This window comes from Telmatherina bonti (genome assembly GCF_933228915.1).
Source record: "Telmatherina bonti genome assembly, chromosome: 20".
Lineage (NCBI taxonomy): Eukaryota > Metazoa > Chordata > Actinopteri > Atheriniformes > Telmatherinidae > Telmatherina > Telmatherina bonti.
Genome location: NC_136618.1, coordinates 33,674,521 through 33,695,510, shown reverse-complemented (window position 1 = coordinate 33,695,510; position 20,990 = coordinate 33,674,521). Strand labels below are relative to the sequence as shown.

Genomic DNA, 20,990 nt, shown 5'->3' with positions numbered 1-20,990 from the left:
TGCAAAGACACCCATCAGAATGCAAAGCGGCCAGGTCTCTTTCAGGGACACGAGGAGGGAAGAGCCGGAAAGACGTCACAGAGGAATAATCTGCATGTTTCTGTTTCTGTGGAGGCTATCCAGAGAAAAAAACTGCTTTCGGGAATAAAACGATATTTTACTCTGGATGAAATGTCAACAAACGAAAGAAAGGAAACGCTCTCTGGTCCAGACTCAGTTTCTGTCTCCATCCTGAAGCACCGTTCAGCTGTCTGCTGCTCAGACACATTCAACACCTCACTGGAGACCTGCATGAGCCCCCTGCTTCAAGGCACTCACAACAGCCATGTTTGAGCATCGTCATGGCAACGTACGAGAGTGCAGTCGCAGGTCCTGCGATGTAGGCAGCAAATGAACTCAACATGTTTCCATCTATTTCAATAAACAATAAATAAACAAACACAATCCCTGCTTGTCTGCACGGTGGCATAGTGGTTGGCACTGTGGCCTCACAGCAAGGAGGTCGCCAGTTCAATCCTCAGTTGGGGGCGTGGCTTGGACAGTGGCCTTTCTGTGTGGAGTTTGCATGTTCTCCCCGTGTATGTGTGGGTTCTCTCTGGGTTCTCCAGCTTCCTCCCACCATCCAAACACATGTTAGGTTGATTGGTTACTCTATAATTGCCTGAGTGGTTGTGTGTCTCTGTGCGACCCTGCGATGGACTGGTGAGCTGTCCAGGGTGTACCCTGCCTTTCACCCAAAGCCTGCTGGGATAGACTCCAGCTTCCCCGCGATCCTTCATCAGACCTAAGCGGTTTGGATAATGAATGAATGAATCCCTGCTTGCACACGACAAACAAAACTTTTACTCCAGCACAATAAAAGCCTGGTCTGCGATGGACTGCTGACCTGTCCAGGTGTTCCTGCCCCTCACCTGGTCGCTGGGATGAACCCCGCAGCCCTGAATCAGACTACGCTGTCAGGAAAATGGACAAATGAAAAGTAAGCCTAAAATAAAGACTTAAATCGTGCCAAGTAGCATTCACAAAGAGGTAAGATCAGTGGAGGTGAACTGTTAACAAGATGGCGGGTAAGCAGTGGTGCCCGATCCGGTCCTCAAGATCTACCATCCTGCAGCTTTCCGGCTCATCATCCCTTCTTCAGCACTCCTGAAACCACTGGCTAAATTCCCTCATCTGCATGTGATCCAGCTCTGCGGAGGCTGCTGAGACACATACGCCTGGTTCAGAAGAGATGATGGCAGTAGATCTACAGGACTCCCAGGGCTGCTGGGACGGACCTTCACAGGCAAACTCCTCATTCTCCTCTTCGTCTTCCTCTGAGGCGACCTCCTGGGCTTCTGGAAAATGAATTGGTTCTACTGACTTTGGTTTTTTAGCATCTTGTTAGCAGACACACACCCAACAGCTGGTTTTAACAGCAGAGACAGGTTAAACTGGAAAAGTCAGCAGTGAGACAGAAAGTCCTCCAGAGACACTTTAGAACCACAATGCTCTCCAGTCTGGTTCTCTGGACAAACGACAGTTAATGGGACACAGAACCATTTCAGGGGAAATGGCAACTAAACACCTGGATAGTTCAGGGAGTTTGTTCACAGCCCGTCTCCTGAAACACAGATAATCCCGTGTGTGTCCTTTAATCTTGCCTTCATGTTTCTCTGCGTTTTCGTCTTTTTGACCACAATCCAGAATGTTTTCTGCAGACTTCTGCTGCCATCTTCTTCTTTAGATCCAAGTCGTGCTGATTCACCAGACCAGGATCTGGCATCCATGCTGTACGGGCCAAATAAAGCGGCGTGTTCAGAGTCCCAGCTAATGGTGGGATGAATGTGTGTCAGACCAGACTTGACAAACTGCATATGACTCATTTCTAGCAGAGTTAGAAATGCAGACACCTGATGCTCCATGCTGGGTCTGTCGTGTTCTGGAATCTTTGTAGCAACAACAGATTAAAAACGTTAACTTGTTATCGTTTCTAGTCACATAGATCCAGCGAACACGTGTGTGTCCCTGCTTAAACACCAGACTCTGACAGCCGCTAGCACAGGCTCTGGATGAGGCTGGGTCGATGATTCTACTAAAACATACAACTGATCCAGTCCCGTCTTTATTATAAACATGTGTTTGACATGAACAGTTTTCTGAAAGCTGCCTGAGCTCTTTCCACTCACCTCATTAACATATTAATGGGCCCAGAAAGACACAGAACCAGTTTATTCTCCTTATTGATGAGGATTCTGATACTTTCCAAGACTCACATTTATCATATTTCATCATCGCTTGTCCAGAATACGACATTTTAAAAGAAATGTTACATGTTATGTAACTTCAGCGTCCTGCGATGGACCGGTGACCTGTCCAGGGTCTAGCCTGCTCCTGGTACAATGACTGCTGGGAAAGTCTCCAGCTTCCCACAGCCCTGAACTGGTTTCATCATAAAGCTTGTTCCATCCTCCACGGGAAGCAAGAACTGAGTTCTGTCTCAGAACAAGAAAAAACTTCTTTTTCATCAGGTCCATCCATCCTCCAGGAGAAGCAGATCTGCAGCGGGGAGGGGTCGCTGCGGGGGGCGATGTCTGCAGCGGGGAGGGGTCACACTGCGGGGGGCGATGTCTGCAGCGGGGAGGGGTCGCTGCGGGGGGCGATGTCCGCAGCGGGGAGGGGTCACACTGCGGGGGGCGATGTCTGCAGCGGGGAGGGGTCACACTGCGGGGGGCGATGTCTGCAGCGGGGAGGGGTCGCTGCGGGGGGCGATGTCTGCAGCGGGGAGGGGTCACACTGCGGGGGGCGATTTCCGCAGCGGGGAGGGGTCACACTGCGGGGGGCGATGTCTGCAGCGGGGAGGGGTCACACTGCGGGGGGCGATGTCTGCAGCGGGGAGGGGTCGCTGCGGGGGGCGATGTCTGCAGCGGGGAGGGGTCACACTGCGGGGGACGATGTCTGCAGCGGGGAGGGGTCACTGCGGGGGACGATGTCTGCTTTATGTGTTATGTGTAACCCCTGTAAATAACATACAGATAAAATGCCTTCTTTATAACTATAATTCCACCACTGCCTGTAAATGAGCCGTGCTGACTTCTCGCGTGATTTCGGGCCCTTCCGCGGGATTTCAGTAGCCACGTGATGCACGTGAATCATGTGACCGAGTACTTTTAATCATGCCGGCTCCGGCGGTCGCGAGGCATGGGGGTTGAATGGGGATAAGCTGCAGCAGGTAAACGATCACTTTGGACAACTTAGATCGTGCTAATATCTGTATTACCATCATCTTACGTTATGCCAAACCCTGTTTTAGGTGTGTGTCACTGGAACAGAGCCGTGCAAAGCGAGTGACCGTGTTAATATAGTCACTACGAGTTGGTGAGTGGTTGTTTGTCATCAATGCGACCACGCGCTAGCTGCTCTCCATTCATTTCCAATGGTTAGCTTAGCATTAGCTCCGTGTTAGCTGCTAACCCTATGTAATCACCCTATGTAAGGTATGAAAAGATTGTTGATATTATGACATGTCTTGATCATTTTAAGTGCACTTTAGATGCCAATTTGTGTTTTAAACATTTTGAGCATTTTTCTTTAATTATTGTTGGTCAACAATTAGCAGCTAATATACTGGTCCTGTTTATACAGGCCGGGTTTTTCTTTTGTTCCAATTTAAACCCAGTTGATGGCGAGCTACGAGCCCAGGAAGCTGAACTCCTCAACGATCCTCCTGTCCATGCGGTAGGAGCTAAGATAGACATGCCCTTGCCCCCCATTTGCGCTCAGTCACCCTGCTGCAGTTTAATTATAAACTGTTGAACTTTAGCACTTTGTGCTTTATACTACGGACTATCGTGCCTTCTCCCCCCTTGGATTATACCATCTGCACCCCCAATTGTGTTGGGCCTCGCCTAGGCCCGCCTACAAACTCTGGGACCCTTGGGACCTTTGGGGTGGGAATTTGGGGATTTTGTGATCTTGGTTGATGAACTATTGGTTGCTCACTGATAACTTATTTTCTAATGTTGACTCTTTCCATGCATTTTAAGCGCTTTTGAAATGTTATTCATGTTGCTTTCTTAAAGTCATGACCTAGGTTGTACAAATTGTAAATATTGTCACTTGTCACTTTACTTCATAATAAGAAAAATACACGGGTAGTTTCTTCTGATAACAGCCCAAATTCATAGTTCCATAACTATCAATTATATTTGAAATTTCACTGTTACCATTTGTTATAGTGTTACCCAGTAACTTATTATCATTTTACCAACTACGGGTTACATATGAATCCGGTTATTACCTCCACCAAGGAGGTTATGTTTTTCCTGCCGTCTTTGTGCTCAAGATAACTTATAAAAATATCAAGAATTGTTGGAAATGTGAAAATGAAGTACTGATTAAATTCTGGTGGTGATCCGGATCGCCGTTTGGATCCAGGAATGTTTAAAAGGATTCTTTAACATTGTGCTTGACTTTTAACATTTCCGCTCTCTGAGTGCTTTACTAGTTTCGTATTTAACAAGCAACTTCGTCCGCGGCAGGGCGGGTCGTCGTGCACGCGGCAGGGCGGGTCGTCGTGCACGCGGCAGGGCGGGTCGTCGTGCACACGGAAGGCGGGTCGTCGTGCACGCGGCTGGGTCCGAGTGTTTTAATGTAAAAATGTTGGTACTTTCTCACCGCCTCGATCAGCTGTTTTATCAAAACACACGGAAGCAGCGACTCCGCTTCCTGCTTTCTCCGTGTTAACCACGCCCACCTCACATGTCCGACCAATCACACGATACTTCTCACAGCCCCGCAAGAAAAAAGTTCTGCAGCCCGGTGTGTCGAGAACTGTCCTCAAACACGTCCGCGAGAACAAAATGACGTCATTTTCTTCTCGGAGCCTCGAGAACAAGAAGAAAGTTCTGGCTTCTCGTGGAGGATGGAACAAGCTTTAGACAGAACCCGGAGCGTAGGCTGTGAAATATTTTAGGTGACTCACCCAGTAAAACCATTTTCATCAGGACATTTCAGGAATTTAACTCTTTTCTTTCCTGCTTTTTTCTAACAATCATCTGTAGGAAATTAGTTTATGAAGAGGTTTGAAAATAAGAGGCGCCGTTACAGCTGCATGTCACATGACCTCTAACTCAGAGATATTCCCTCCGTCATGCTGCAGGGGTCCCGTCCAGGAGTCTGCCGGGAACTAACAAAACTCGCAGCAGGTGAGGAAATCAGCAGAAGAAAGCAGGTGTGATGAACAGGAAGCGAACAGATCAGGATAAAACTACAAAATAAAAGCAGAAACAAACACAGACGCCAACAGAATCTGAAATCCCACATGACACCAATCTCAGTGTGTCGATCTGCATCGCAGGTCTGATCAGTGCAGGAGACCGTCACAGTGTCCTGAATTATTCATTTGACACAATAAATTGACAATAAGCTGAGAAGATTTCCACAGAAGCACGATGATAATAAACCCTGCAGACAGCTGAGGCCGATTGCCTTCACGTTTTATAATTCTTCTCTCTCTTACACAGAACATAGGAGACCCAGAGACCACTTTTATTATTTGAGAAACATTTTATGAAATGTAATATTTAGTTTGCTTGAGGGCAGCTCCTCAGAAGCCACACCTGCCTGATTAATGCAAGCAAAGACTGTGTGTGTGTGTGTGTGTGTGTCTGTGTGTGTGTGTGTGTGTGTGTGTGTGTCTGTGTGTGTCTGTGTGTGTGTGTGTGTGTGTGTGTGTGTGTGTGTCTGTGTGTGTGTGTGTGTGTCTGTGTGTGTCTGTGTGTGTCTGTGTGTGTGTGTGTGTGTGTGTGTGTGTGTGTGTGTGTGAGAGACTGTATTTTCCGACCTCGATGCGGCCAGAATGAGAATGAGGCAGGATCTGGAGGTCTAGCTGGACCTGGTGCTGAGGGGGACTGGTTCTGGGTGCTGGTTTGGACCTACATGGACGTCTGGAGTCCTGACGATGTGGGTGTGTTTGTCAGCTGCTGTCGTTGGTTGTCATGCGAGTCTCCTCCAGTTCGGTCTGGTCACTGAAAGGGAAACTTTCTCTGTGTTGCCGAGTCACCAGTTGCCACGGCAACGTGAGGTAATGACACATTTGGCTGAGCTGATGTTTATTTTCACCAATCTCTCAGCATGACTGACTATTTTTACAATTCATGTGCAGGATGCCAAGGAAACCGAATCACCATGGTGACGATGCAAAGAGCCAGATGATGGAAAGAAAGTACAGCGCGGGTCCCAGCGGCGGGGGGGGGGGCCCCGGCAGCACGGGTCCCAGCGGCGTGGGGGTCCCGGCGGCGGGGGGGGGTCCCGGCGGCGGGGGGGGGGTCCCGGCGGCGGGGGGGGCCCCGGCAGCGCGGGTCCCAGCGGCGGGGGGGGGGGTCCCGGCAGCGCGGGTCCCAGCGGCGGGGGGGGGGGTCCCGGCAGCGCGGGTCCCAGCGGCGGGGGGGGGGCCCGGCAGCACGGGTCCCAGCGGCGTGGGGGTCCCGGCGGCGGGGGGGGGTCCCGGCGGCGTGGGGGTCCCGGCGGCGGGGGGGGGCCCCGGCAGCACGGGTCCCAGCGGCGTGGGGGTCCCGGCGGCGGGGGGGGGTCCCGGCGGCGTGGGGGTCCCGGCGGCGGGGGGGGCCCCGGCAGCACGGGTCCCAGCGGCGGGGGGGGGTCCCGGCGGCGGGGGGGGGTCCCGGCGGCGTGGGGGTCCCAGCGGCGGGGGGGGGTCCCGGCGGCTCCACACACCACTTGGATCAGTCTGACTCGGTAGCAGAGGATATATCTTGGTTCCCGTCTCCTGCCTGGACTCCAGGCTGCGTTTCAACGTCTTCTGACTGCAGACGTGACGCGCTGCACTGATGTTAAGCTCAGTTTTGTGAAAACAGGTGAAATGTGGGGTCGAGCTTCGGGGATGGAGCAGATAAGCAGCTGGTGAACAACACCGTTGTGGGGATAAGTTTGGGGATTTGTTTTTTCTCCTGAATTCATCCATCCAGCTAGACCTGTTTACTTTTGTTGGTGTTCTTTAGGTCACCCTGCAGCCAGTATTGATCTTTCCCAGTTACTACGGTGTGGTCGATACTCGTTGGTATGCAGCACTTATGTGTGCAGGCCTGACTTAGCTCTGTACCTCCAGGATGACATCAGTCCTGGACAAACAGCGTCCCCTGCAGAAGCTGACCTCCACGTTGTCAAGCCGACAGTCTCCCTTGGTGATGTTCCGGACCTGAACGTAGCGCCGACACTCCGGCTCAGGCTCGTCTGACAGAAACATGAAGCAGGGAGAGGTGGGAGGAAGGGGACAAAACAAGACATGACAGAGCAAAGGGGAGGAAGAGAATGTAAGGGAGAGAAGAAAAGTGTTTTTTTCATGAGAAGAGAAGAAAAAAATGACAAAAGGAGCGGGAAAGTTCCCTACAGAGAGCAGAGTGACATTGAGGTGCCCCTCACAGTGTGTGACATTCCCTCTACAGGGAGGGAGATTAAAGCCCCACTGCAGGCTAAGTAGTGTAATCTCAGACTAATTGGCAAATGCAGCATTGAGGTTTTAACCTCCTCCAGAATGAAGAAGAGAACTTCCATATCAATAAGATGGTTTGAGGCCATCTGGAATATTTCCTGCACATCAGTTTGTCCCTTTGCCAGAGATGGAAAAGAAGACACAGAAACATCCACATAGACATCCTGGACTCACCTGGAAATGGCTTTCTGCAGACCGGACAGCAGCTGCCGGGCTCCTCCACCTTTACTTCTGCCTGAGGAAAAATTAGATTTACATCAGTCTTACAGCTACAGTGTGGAAATAATGAGCAAAAATCAAGTATTGCTTTCATAGATATGTAATTTACCAAAGTGAAATAACAATTTCATCCAAATAGATTTGTGTCGGTGCACAGAAAGCTGCCATGTTGAATCGCCAGGTGTACAGGAGGGTGTAGATGGGTGTAGGGTTTAGCAGATGGAGACGGGTCATGTCTCCTGTCTCAGCAGGTCTCCCTGGCCGGGAGTAGCAGTTCCTGTTGTCTGTTGTCTTTCTGTCCTCTTCCCCCCACACAGCAGAGGCAGATGGCTGCCTGTCCTTGAGCCGGGTTCTGCCGGAGGTTTCCGTCCTGTTAAAAGGGAGTTTTTTCCTTCCCACTGTCGCCAGTGTGCTTGCTCAGGATGGGAGATTGAGTTGGACCTCCAACATGTTGGTTTCCTTATATAGGCTGTTATGAATTGGCCTTCATTATGTTTTCTTCTGTCTGTAAAGCAAGTTGAGATGACATTGCCGTGATTTGACTCTATATAAATAAAGTTGAATTGGATTGAATGAGGGACGTCAGGTGGAGGTTCCAGCTTCCTACTGGACGGTTAGTTCATCCAGTCTAACAGTGAAGTTTGGTGTTATGTTAGAAACAGGGCAGGTAGTCCAGCAGCTACTTTATCCTCCGTCTGAGTCGCATCATTTCCTGTTATTGCTGTAGAAAACAGCAGAGATGCTAATCTGTTAGCTAGCTACGGTGGAAAAGCTCCGTTGCAGCAGTTTGCTGTTACTCTTCACAGAAGTCATACCAGCAGGACATCGTGATGCTTTTTGGTCTTGTCCAGATGTAGCCAGTATCTCATAGAAGGAAGACATTTTTCTCAGATTCGGCCTGTCGTCCACACCAAAACAGATTTATACAAACACAAACTATTCTTTTAAAAACCTCCGACTGGCATGAAGATGTGTGAATACTCCGTCTGCATGTGGACATTTATAACCAGAGTTTTAGGTGTTGAAACGTCATCGTCTGCAACAGAAAACACCATGACGTCACATGTGCGACCTGTGTTTCCAACAGCATGGACGTCTTCTGAACTGTGTTGGTGTTATCCAGTGTCCAGGCGCTTTGTGTGTGTTTTCACACTGCTGTCAGCACCACTCCACGTAGACGACTGAAGATGAAGAACGAGACCAAGAACAGATATTTTCCACCACCTAACCATGTCACGTTGGAGGCATGGTTCCAGTTTGGTGGAAGTGACGTCGTGAGATGGAAGGTTATTCTGATTGGAAAGGTTCAGAGACGCTTCCCCCGCCTAAAGGTTTCATGTGCAGTTAAACATGTTAATAACACCGTTATATGGATATGTGTGGATGGACTCTTTCTACTGCCAGAGGGGGGAAGATTTTCAGTTTTATAAAAACCCAGCTATGTGTGGACATGGACTCATGGTTTTCCCAGAGTTTGTCCTCCTGTTTCAAAAGTTGTTTCAGCTGATTTGTCAGATGGATGGGGGTTAATGTCCTCCCTCTCGTCCATAGATGGGCGGAGCCTCCGTGATGTCACCCGTAGGTTTCTAAAGAGCTGAATTGAAGCTCGGTGGGCGGTTCCTACCATCACCATCTTGGCAGGGGCATGCGTGTCGTCTCACAATACAAATATGGGCAAAGAGGTGGAGCTGAGAGGGGGGCTGTGAGCGTCATGGTGGATGATTGACATCCAGCGAACTTTGAGCTTCCTGTGGCTAAGAGCTAACCGAGCTAACCCGGAGATAACAGGAGCTAACCAGCTAACGGACGTAAGCGGGCTAAAGCTAAGTCACGTTGTTAACCGGCTAAAAACTGCGGTTGTTCTACGTTCTTCTTACTTGAAGCGGGAGATCGGGTACCTGTCAATCAAAAAGACACGCCCCTAAATATGACGAACTTCGAGATTAAATTACTTTAAAACTCCCCCCACAGTTGTCATGAAGGTAAACCTGACCTATTAAACCTAAAATGGACTTTTGTACCAGGCTGTAAACATTTTTTATTTCTGCTGTAAACATGTTTATTCCTGCTGTGAAGTTGGTCTTTTTAACATGGGAGTCTATGGGGATTCGCTCTGTTTTGCAGCCCCTAGTGGATGAAGGGGGAACTGCAGTTTTATGCACTTCCACATAAGCTCCAGTTTTGACCGCCAGAGGCTCCGTCCATCTTTCATATACGGTGTAGTCACACCGTTAGCTGTTAGCATTAGCTTGGTACCAAATACACGGAGGACATGCTTGTAATTCAGCATTAATAAAGTTATGAATCACCCTGCACCTCATTACCTGACGGGACTCCATGTCTCACAAACTGGAGCTTTAAGCAACACTTCCACATGTATAATGTTGCAGTTTCACCTCACAGCCTTCTTTCCTAACAGGAAAGTGAGGTTATTCAGGCGTGTGAGGAAGTTTTAAAAGCAGGTGGTTGTGGAGGCATCGGCCTCATCACACCGGGAAGGTTTGTGTCTGAAGCATTCAACTCCATGTTTGCCTCCTATTCTGGTTGTATTTCCTATACTGGACGACTTGTCTTTGTTTTAAATAGGAAACTGTTTCTTTGGAAGATCTTTGACAATCCAGTTTTACACTCGTCTTCATCAGGCGACGTTGGGAAACGTTTCGACCTTTCAGGACAAAAGACTCCTCACCGTAAAACAAAATAAGCTTTAAAAACAGGACATATAAATATTTCTTCTCCATTTTTAAACTTACAGATTTCTGAAGTTACAGATAAAATATGAGAGAATAAAATATGAAGTTTGTGCATTTTTGTAACTTGTCCGCATGCAGATTTATGTTTTGTTCATCATTCCCAGATATCAGTGCAGCAGTCGGAACACACTAGCCAGTACTCAGTTATGCAGATGGTTTACACAGTTTGTAAATGATTCCACGTGCACAGTCGCTCTCCATAAGCCACCAGTTAAAAGATCCGGTCTGACTTAGATGACCTTGCTGTGAAGGCCTTTAAGACCAGAAGACTAAAAATAGCTGATGAGAGAGCAGGAGTGACATGAGGACACTCCGGACAGACAGAAGCTGCTGAGGAGGAGATCCAGGACAGAGGGATGAAGGTTGAATAGCTGCTGCTAGTATGCCGACACTAACAGCAGGTTGCAGCCTCCCCACCATCATCTTCAGCTCATCTCTGTACCTGAATGCATCATGCACATAAAGACGACCACTTCAAGTCCTGTACGTTTGATGTGGATTGTTGCTCATTGGGATCAGAATAAAGGAGACAAACTGGTGTCTGTTAAAGAAAGAAAAGTTTCATTTAGATGGAAACATCCGTGTCTGATCTGGAGGTGTGATACCGTCAGAGCGTCGCTGTAAAGCTGACTGCATGACAACCGTTACCCACGGCAGCAGCAGCAACACAGCTCCTGTTCTAACCAGCATGAGGAGTGTTTTCACAGAGAACACTTCAGACAGAACTTTGCTTCACCATCCTGGATCATTTTCATCATGGCGCTCATCAGCAGACTGAACATATCCGTTCTGTGTTGCAGATGAAACAGCTGACTGTTTCAGCCTCATCTCCACACTGATGTTCTCAAAAAGCTTATGAAGCTTTGGAACGTAAAATAAAACATAAATAAATGTAAAGATTAGAGTTGGTGTGAAAAAAGCAGAACAGGACACATTAAACCAGAGACAGTTATCAGCTGTCCAATCAGCAGCCGTTGTCTGAACCCACTTTGGTCCCCTCAGTACCAGTATGACCTGGTTTAACCTCCACAGCCTCCCTGAGTCCTGCTGCTGACCATGTCCATCCCTTTCTGAGCACAGTGTAGCATCTTCTGATGGAAACTTCCAGCAGGATGATGCACCATGTCACAAAGCTCACATCATCTCCACAAAGACGATGAGTTCACTGTCCTCCCAAAATTTTCCTCCAGGTGTTAAATAGTTTTTGTTCTGACCAGCAGGTTGTTTATAAGGACCATAAAACAATATTTCATTTTAATAAAACTTCTGCTTGGATCCATATCAACCTGGAAGTTCATGTTTGGACTCTGCTGCAGAAACATTCTGCACATCAGGCAAGTAGCCGGATGGTGGGCGGATGACACGGTTGGGTATTGATCGACTTCGGCCAGTAGCATCCCGTTCCTTATTGATGTTGGGGAAATGAGCTTTTTCTCATGGATTCTCAGTCATGGAGAAGTTTGTTCCCAGCAGAGACGCTGTGGGAGTGGACGCACTGCTTCAGTGGACCGATGTGTTTGTTCAGGTAAAAACATCTTTCTTCCACATTGTGCCTTCCACTGTAAACCTGCAGGCCTACTCACCTGCATGGGTGCAGACGCTGCACACACACCTGATGCTGCACACACACCTGATGCTATACACACACCTGATGCTGCACACACACCTGATGCTGCACACACACCTGATGCTATACACACACCTGACGCTGCACACACACCTGACGCTGCACACACACCATATGCTATACACACACCTGACGCTATACACACACCTGACGCTGCACACACACCTGATGCTGCACACACACCTGACGCTGCACACACACCTGATGCTATACACACACCTGATGCTGCACACACACCTGATGCTATACACACACCTGACGCTGCACACACACCTGATGCTATACACACACCTGATGCTATACACACACCTGATGCTGCACACACACCTGATGCTATACACACACCTGACGCTGCACACACACCTGACGCTGCACACACACCATATGCTATACACACACCTGATGCTGCACACACACCTGATGCTATACACACACCTGATGCTGCACACACACCTGATGCTATACACACACCTGATGCTGCACACACACCTGATGCTATACACACACCTGATGCTGCACACACACCTGATGCTATACACACACCTGACGCTGCACACACACCTGACGCTGCACACACACCATATGCTATACACACACCTGACGCTATACACACACCTGACGCTGCACACACACCTGATGCTATACACACACCTGACGCTGCACACACACCTGATGCTATACACACACCTGATGCTGCACACACACCTGATGCTATACACACACCTGACGCTGCACACACACCTGACGCTGCACACACACCTGATGCTATACACACACCTGATGCTATACACACACCTGATGCTGCACACACACCTGATGCTGCACACACACCTGATGCTGCACACACACCTGACGCTGCACACACACCTGATGCTATACACACACCTGACGCTGCACACACACCTGATGCTATACACACACCTGACGCTGCACACACACCTGACGCTGCACACACACCTGACGCTGCACACACACCTGACGCTGCACACACACCTGACGCTGCACACACACCTGACGCTGCACACACACCTGACGCTGCACACACACCTGACGCTATACACACACCTGATGCTGCACACACACCTGATGCTATACACACACCTGATGCTATACACACACCTGATGCTGCACACACACCTGACGCTATACACACACCTGATGCTGCACACACACCTGACGCTATACACACACCTGATGCTGCACACACACCTGACGCTATACACACACCTGACGCTATACACACACCTGATGCTGCACACACACCTGATGCTGCACACACACCTGACGCTATACACACACCTGACGCTATACACACACCTGATGCTGCACACACACCTGATGCTGCACACACACCTGACGCTATACACACACCTGACGCTATACACACACCTGATGCTGCACACACACCTGATGCTGCACACACACCTGACGCTATACACACACCTGACGCTATACACACACCTGACGCTATACACACACCTGACGCTGCACACACACCTGATGCTGCACACACACCTGATGCTATACACACACCTGATGCTGCACACACACCTGACGCTATACACACACCTGACGCCGCACACACACCTGATGCTATACACACACCTGATGCTGCACACACACCTGATGCTATACACACACCTGACGCTGCACACACACCTGACGCTGCACACACACCTGACGCTATACACACACCTGATGCTGCACACACACCTGACGCTGCACACACACCTGACGCTGCACACACACCTGACGCTGCACACACACCTGACGCTGCACACACACCTGACGCTATACACACACCTGACGCTATACACACACCTGACGCTGCACACACACCTGACGCTGCACACACACCTGACGCTGCACACACACCTGACGCTGCACACACACCTGACGCTATACACACACCTGACGCTATACACACACCTGATGCTGCACACACACCTGATGCTGCACACACACCTGATGCTATACACACACCTGATGCTATACACACACCTGATGCTGCACACACACCTGATGCTGCACACACACCTGATGCTATACACACACCTGACGCTGCACACACACCTGACGCTGCACACACACCTGACGCTGCACACACACCTGATGCTATACACACACCTGACGCTGCACACACACCTGACGCTATACACACACCTGATGCTATACACACACCTGAAGCTGCACACACACCTGATGCTATACACACACCTGACGCTATACACACACCTGACACCGCACACACACCTGACGCCGCACACACACCTGACGCCATACACACACCTGACGCCGCACACACACCTGACGCTATACACACACCTGACGCCGCACACACACCTGACACTATACACACACCTGACGCTGCACACACACCTGACGCTGCACACACACCTGACGCTGCACACACACCTGACGCCGCACACACACCTGATGCTATACACACACCTGATGCTATACACACACCTGACGCCGCACACACACCTGATGCTATACACACACCTGACGCTGCACACACACCTGACGCCGCACACACACCTGACGCTATACACACACCTGACGCCGCACACACACCTGACGCCGCACACACACCTGACGCCGCACACACACCTGACGCCGCACACACACCTGACGCTATACACACACCTGACGCTATACACACACCTGACGCCGCACACACACCTGATGCTGCACACACACCTGACGCTGCACACACACCTGACGCTATACACACACCTGACGCTGCACACACACCTGACGCTGCACACACACCTGACGCTATACACACACCTGACGCTGCACACACACCTGACGCCGCACACACACCTGACGCCGCACACACACCTGACGCTATACACACACCTGATGCTGCACACACACCTGACGCTATACACACACCTGATGCTGCACACACACCTGATGCTGCACACACACCTGATGCTATACACACACCTGATGCTGCACACACACCTGATGCTGCACACACACCTGACGCCGCACACACACCTGACGCTATACACACACCTGATGCTGCACACACACCTGATGCTATACACACACCTGATGCTGCACACACACCTGACGCTGCACACACACCTGACGCTGCACACACACCTGACGCTGCACACACACCTGACGCTATACACACACCTGACGCTATACACACACCTGATGCTGCACACACACCTGATGCTGCACACACACCTGATGCTATACACACACCTGATGCTGCACACACACCTGATGCTATACACACACCTGATGCTATACACACACCTGATGCTGCACACACACCTGATGCTGCACACACACCTGATGCTATACACACACCTGATGCTATACACACACCTGATGCTGCACACACACCTGATGCTGCACACACACCTGATGCTATACACACACCTGATGCTATACACACACCTGACGCTGCACACACACCTGACGCTGCACACACACCTGACGCTATACACACACCTGATGCTATACACACACCTGATGCTATACACACACCTGAAGCTGCACACACACCTGATGCTATACACACACCTGACGCTATACACACACCTGACACCGCACACACACCTGACGCCGCACACACACCTGACGCTATACACACACCTGACGCCGCACACACACCTGACGCTATACACACACCTGACGCCGCACACACACCTGACGCTGCACACACACCTGACGCTGCACACACACCTGACGCTGCACACACACCTGACGCCGCACACACACCTGATGCTATACACACACCTGATGCTATACACACACCTGACGCCGCACACACACCTGATGCTATACACACACCTGACGCTGCACACACACCTGACGCCGCACACACACCTGACGCTATAGACACACCTGACGCCGCACACACACCTGACGCTATACACACACCTGACGCCGCACACACACCTGACGCCGCACACACACCTGACGCCGCACACACACCTGACGCCGCACACACACCTGACGCTATACACACACCTGACGCCGCACACACACCTGACGCTATACACACACCTGACGCCGCACACACACCTGACGCCGCACACACACCTGACGCTATACACACACCTGACGCCGCACACACACCTGACACTATACACACACCTGATGCTGCACACACACCTGATGCTGCACACACACCTGATGCTATACACACACCTGACGCTGCACACACACCTGACGCTGCACACACACCTGACGCTGCACACACACCTGACGCTGCACACACACCTGACGCTATACACACACCTGACGCTATACACACACCTGACGCCGCACACACACCTGACGCTATACACACACCTGATGCTGCACACACACCTGACGCTATACACACACCTGACGCTATACACACACCTGACGCTGCACACACACCTGACGCTGCACACACACCTGACGCTATACACACACCTGATGCTGCACACACACCTGACGCTATACACACACCTGATGCTGCACACACACCTGACGCTGCACACACACCTGACGCTATACACACACCTGATGCTGCACACACACCTGACGCTATACACACACCTGACGCTATACACACACCTGATGCTGCACACACACCTGACGCTGCACACACACCTGATGCTATACACACACCTGACGCTGCACACACACCTGACGCTGCACACACACCTGACGCTGCACACACACCTGACGCTATACACACACCTGACGCTGCACACACACCTGACGCTGCACACACACCTGACGCCGCACACACACCTGACGCTATACACACACCTGACGCTGCACACACACCTGACGCTGCACACACACCTGACGCCGCACACACACCTGACGCCGCACACACACCTGACGCCGCACACACACCTGACGCTATACACACACCTGACGCTGCACACACACCTGACGCTATACACACACCTGACGCTGCACACACACCTGACGCTGCACACACACCTGATGCCGCACACACACCTGACGCCGCACACACACCTGACGCCGCACACACACCTGACGCCGCACACACACCTGACGCTGCACACACACCTGACGCTATACACACACCTGACGCTATACACACACCTGACGCTATACACACACCTGACGCTATACACACACCTGACGCCGCACACACACCTGACGCCGCACACACACCTGACGCCGCACACACACCTGACGCCGCACACACACCTGACGCCGCACACACACCTGACGCCGCACACACACCTGACGCCGCACACACACTTGACGCTATACACACACTTGACGCTATACACACACTTGACGCTATACACACACCTGACGCTGCACACACACCTGATGCTATACACACACCTGATGCTATACACACACCTGATGCTATACACACACCTGACGCTGCACACACACCTGACGCTGCACACACACCTGACGCTGCACACACACCTGACGCTATACACATACCTGACGCTATACACACACCTGACGCCGCACACACACCTGACGCCGCACACACACCTGACGCCGCACACACACCTGACGCCGCACACACACCTGACGCCGCACACACACCTGACGCCGCACACACACCTGACGCTACACACACACCTGACGCTGCACACACACCTGACGCTGCACACACACCTGACGCTATACACACACCTGATGCTATACACACACCTGACGCTATACACACACCTGACGCCGCACACACACCTGACGCCGCACACACACCTGACGCCGCACACACACCTGACGCCGCACACACACCTGACGCTGCACACACACTTGACGCTATACACACACCTGACGCTGCACACACACCTGATGCTATACACACACCTGATGCTATACACACACCTGATGCTATACACACACCTGATGCTATACACACACCTGACGCTGCACACACACCTGATGGAAACCATGTTCCTGCAAATGCAGCTTCAGCTCTGCAGCCTTTTCTACACACATCCTCAATCCTGGTACAGTGTGTGTGTGTGTGTGTGTGTGTGTGTATACAGTCATCTCATATCATGCTTTTCTACAGCTGGAGAATTTGAGTAACAGTGAAAAGTTGCCACATGATGACGTATTGATCAGGAATAGATAACGCAGATGTTCCAGGTCTGAAATCTCCTCCTGTGTATTAATTCAGCCTGCACCTCTGTAGCTCTGTGTTGGTCTGGAATACGCTTGTCCGAGCAGTGGAGCCAGTTACCGTGGCGACCGACTCTGGGTTGGACTTTCATCACTTTCCCAGACTTCTAAAAGCCAAAGTTTCCCTCAACTCACGGCTGACATTCTCTGGGTTTCAGGGTTCTCCTGCTGAGAGATGTTGGACTGATAGAAGCTCTCAGGCTGATCCGGCTCCATGTGCCGATCAAGGCGTCCGATACGGAGGAAGTTTCAGCTTATGGACGTGTGCTCATTCCTCAGACACCATCACAGGGGTGACGATGCGGGTGTGTCTCACCTGGTCACAGTGCAGTGGAGGACATCTCGTCTGGCACAGCTTTCTGCCGTTCACACAGCTGCATGACAGACAGCCCTCCTCCCACTCTGACCCCGCCTGGCACACACACAGAAACACACACAGTATTTACATTCACAACGCCAGTCTGACGATGTGTGATCTGTCTGCTGAGCTCAGACGGATGACAGCTTGTGAATGAGGCAGTAATTATGATTTAACGATACTTCATACAAACATGAATTATCTTACAACAATAAAGTTGAAATAAACACAGTTTCTGTGGCATGAGGTGGATATTTAACCCTTAACACTCCAAATCAGTTTTAGTCTTTTGGTTTTTTTTGTTTATGTATTAATTCATGTAAAGGTTGAAGCCTTTAAATCCCAGCCGGCATCCAGACACAATGTTTTCAGCCCCGGTTTTCAGGTTATGAGGCTGAAATGATGTAAAATTAATGTGTCAACAGCTGTATGAAGTGATGCACCTCAGCTGCATCCCAAACGTCTTCTTGGCTTTATTCCAGCCATAGAGGATCATTATTTTCCTGCTTTTCTCATCACTTGTTGATCTTTGGCTGCTCCTGATTGGACGTTACCGTCAGTTTAAGCTCTCTGATTGGTGGAAAGTCTGACAGGAAGTGTCTTCATGTACAGGTGAAAATAGAGGTCTCTTAGCAACATGGTAGTGATGGTGATGAAGCTGTGATCAATAATGGTGCTGAAACTGGTGATGATAGAAGTGATAGCATTTGGAGGTGCTGGAGATTCAGCAAAGTCTCATGGGTAAAAAACAAGACAGATGAAGACAGAAGTCCTCACCAGCTGACGGAGAGAGAAAGAAACCAACAAGAAACATGAGAGAACAGGAGAAGAAAGACTGAAAAGTGATGGGAAGATGAGACTCCAGAGCACATCTGAGGAATAAAGCAGCTCTACACCAGGAGAAAGAAAGTAAAAGGAAAGAAAGATCAAGAGGAGGGAACATGACCTCTTGTCAGTCTTTGATTAATCTTATAATCCTTTAATATCCCCTCCTACATAAATAATTTGTGGCAGGGTTGCCCGCTGTGGTCAGAGTCCTGGCTTTGCTCTGAGCTTGCTGCATAATGGATGAGGCTGAGGGGATGGAGAGGCCTGCTGGTGCATTGTGGCCACAAAGCTTATCAGTCATCTTCTAATAGGCTCTTCTGTCTGGGTAAATAACACAAAGGGAGTGAATGGGATGGCCGGTAGACGCCATACCGATGCTACGGTTCAAACACGCCATGAGGCAGGAACAATGGCTACAAGCTGCCGAGCATCTGCTGACTGAGTGGCGTGTTTACCTCCCTCTGGACGCCGTGGTCACGGCAGGGGCAGAGGGCGGCGATGACACACACGCCCTCTGGGTTTCGGTAAAGCCCCTCCTCGCACACGCAGCCCTCAGCGGAGCGGCTGCAGTTGACAGGTGAGGACGAGTAGATGTCCTGGCAGCTCCTCTCACACAGCAGCGCCTCCTCTGGCAGGCTCCGCCTCCACTGCTCCCCGTCAGGACACTCTGAGCAGGAGGAGGTGACAGAAACGAGGGAAGGTGGAGATGGGAAAACACGATGGAATTTAATCAGTAAGGTGCTTTTATCTTTTTAATAATTATTACTGTCAGCAGCCTTTATCTACGACGCTCTGACATCATGGATAAGGCTTCAGCTAAACGTTCATCTGCAGACAGAGGCTCTGTCATGGCAACCGTAACCAGGGCTCGTGGAAATGACTTCAAATACCGAGCACAGTTATGCATGTACGGTGGCCATCGGAGGCCAAAATCCTTCAAGACATGAAGATGATTTCATTTGTAAGTAGAGTCAGCGGCCTCAGGCCATCGGACTGCACTACGGGTAACTAATTCATCACTGTGTACACACCATACACCATATATGAAAGATGGACGGAGCCTCATGCGGTTAAAAGTGAAGCCTAAGCAGAAGTGCATAAAACTGCAGTTCCCCCTTCACCCACTAGGGGCTGCAAAATAGAGCAAATCCCCATAGACTCCCATGTTAAAAAGACCAACTTCACAGCAGGAATAAACATGTTTACAGCCTGATGAAAAAATCTATTTTAGGTTTAATAGGTCAGGTTTACCTTCATGACAACTGTGGGGGGAGTGAAATTTTTCCTAACTTGCCCGATTAAAAGTAATTTAATCTCAAAATTTGGCATATTTAGGGGCATGTCCTTTTGATTGACAGGTACCCGATCACCCGCTTTAAGGAAGAAGAATGTAGAACAACCGTGGTTTTCAGTTTTTTCCGCGTTTTTTTCCACACAGTCAGACAGGTGGAGGTTTAAGCTCATGTGTTCCCACCGAGCGGCAACCTCTGGTGGTTAAAGTGAAGCCGGAAGTGTATAAAACTGCAGTTCCCCCTTCATCCACTAGGGGCTGCAAAACAGAGTAAATCCCCATAGACTCTC

General features: G+C 50.3%; 1 protein-coding gene across 1 annotated transcript in view; it reads right to left on the bottom strand.

The window, feature by feature from the left end:
* sspo (SCO-spondin) overlaps positions 1-20,990 on the bottom strand; it is a gene marked incomplete at both ends in the record, with an annotated part of 143,033 nt that overhangs the window by 7,424 nt on the left and 114,619 nt on the right. The window contains 4 exons of the mRNA XM_079260014.1: positions 7,100-7,230; positions 7,664-7,724; positions 18,540-18,635; positions 19,865-20,076. Of these exons, the coding sequence (XP_079116140.1) occupies positions 7,100-7,230; positions 7,664-7,724; positions 18,540-18,635; positions 19,865-20,076 (500 nt within the window). The remainder of the gene's footprint in view (positions 1-7,099; positions 7,231-7,663; positions 7,725-18,539; positions 18,636-19,864; positions 20,077-20,990) is intronic.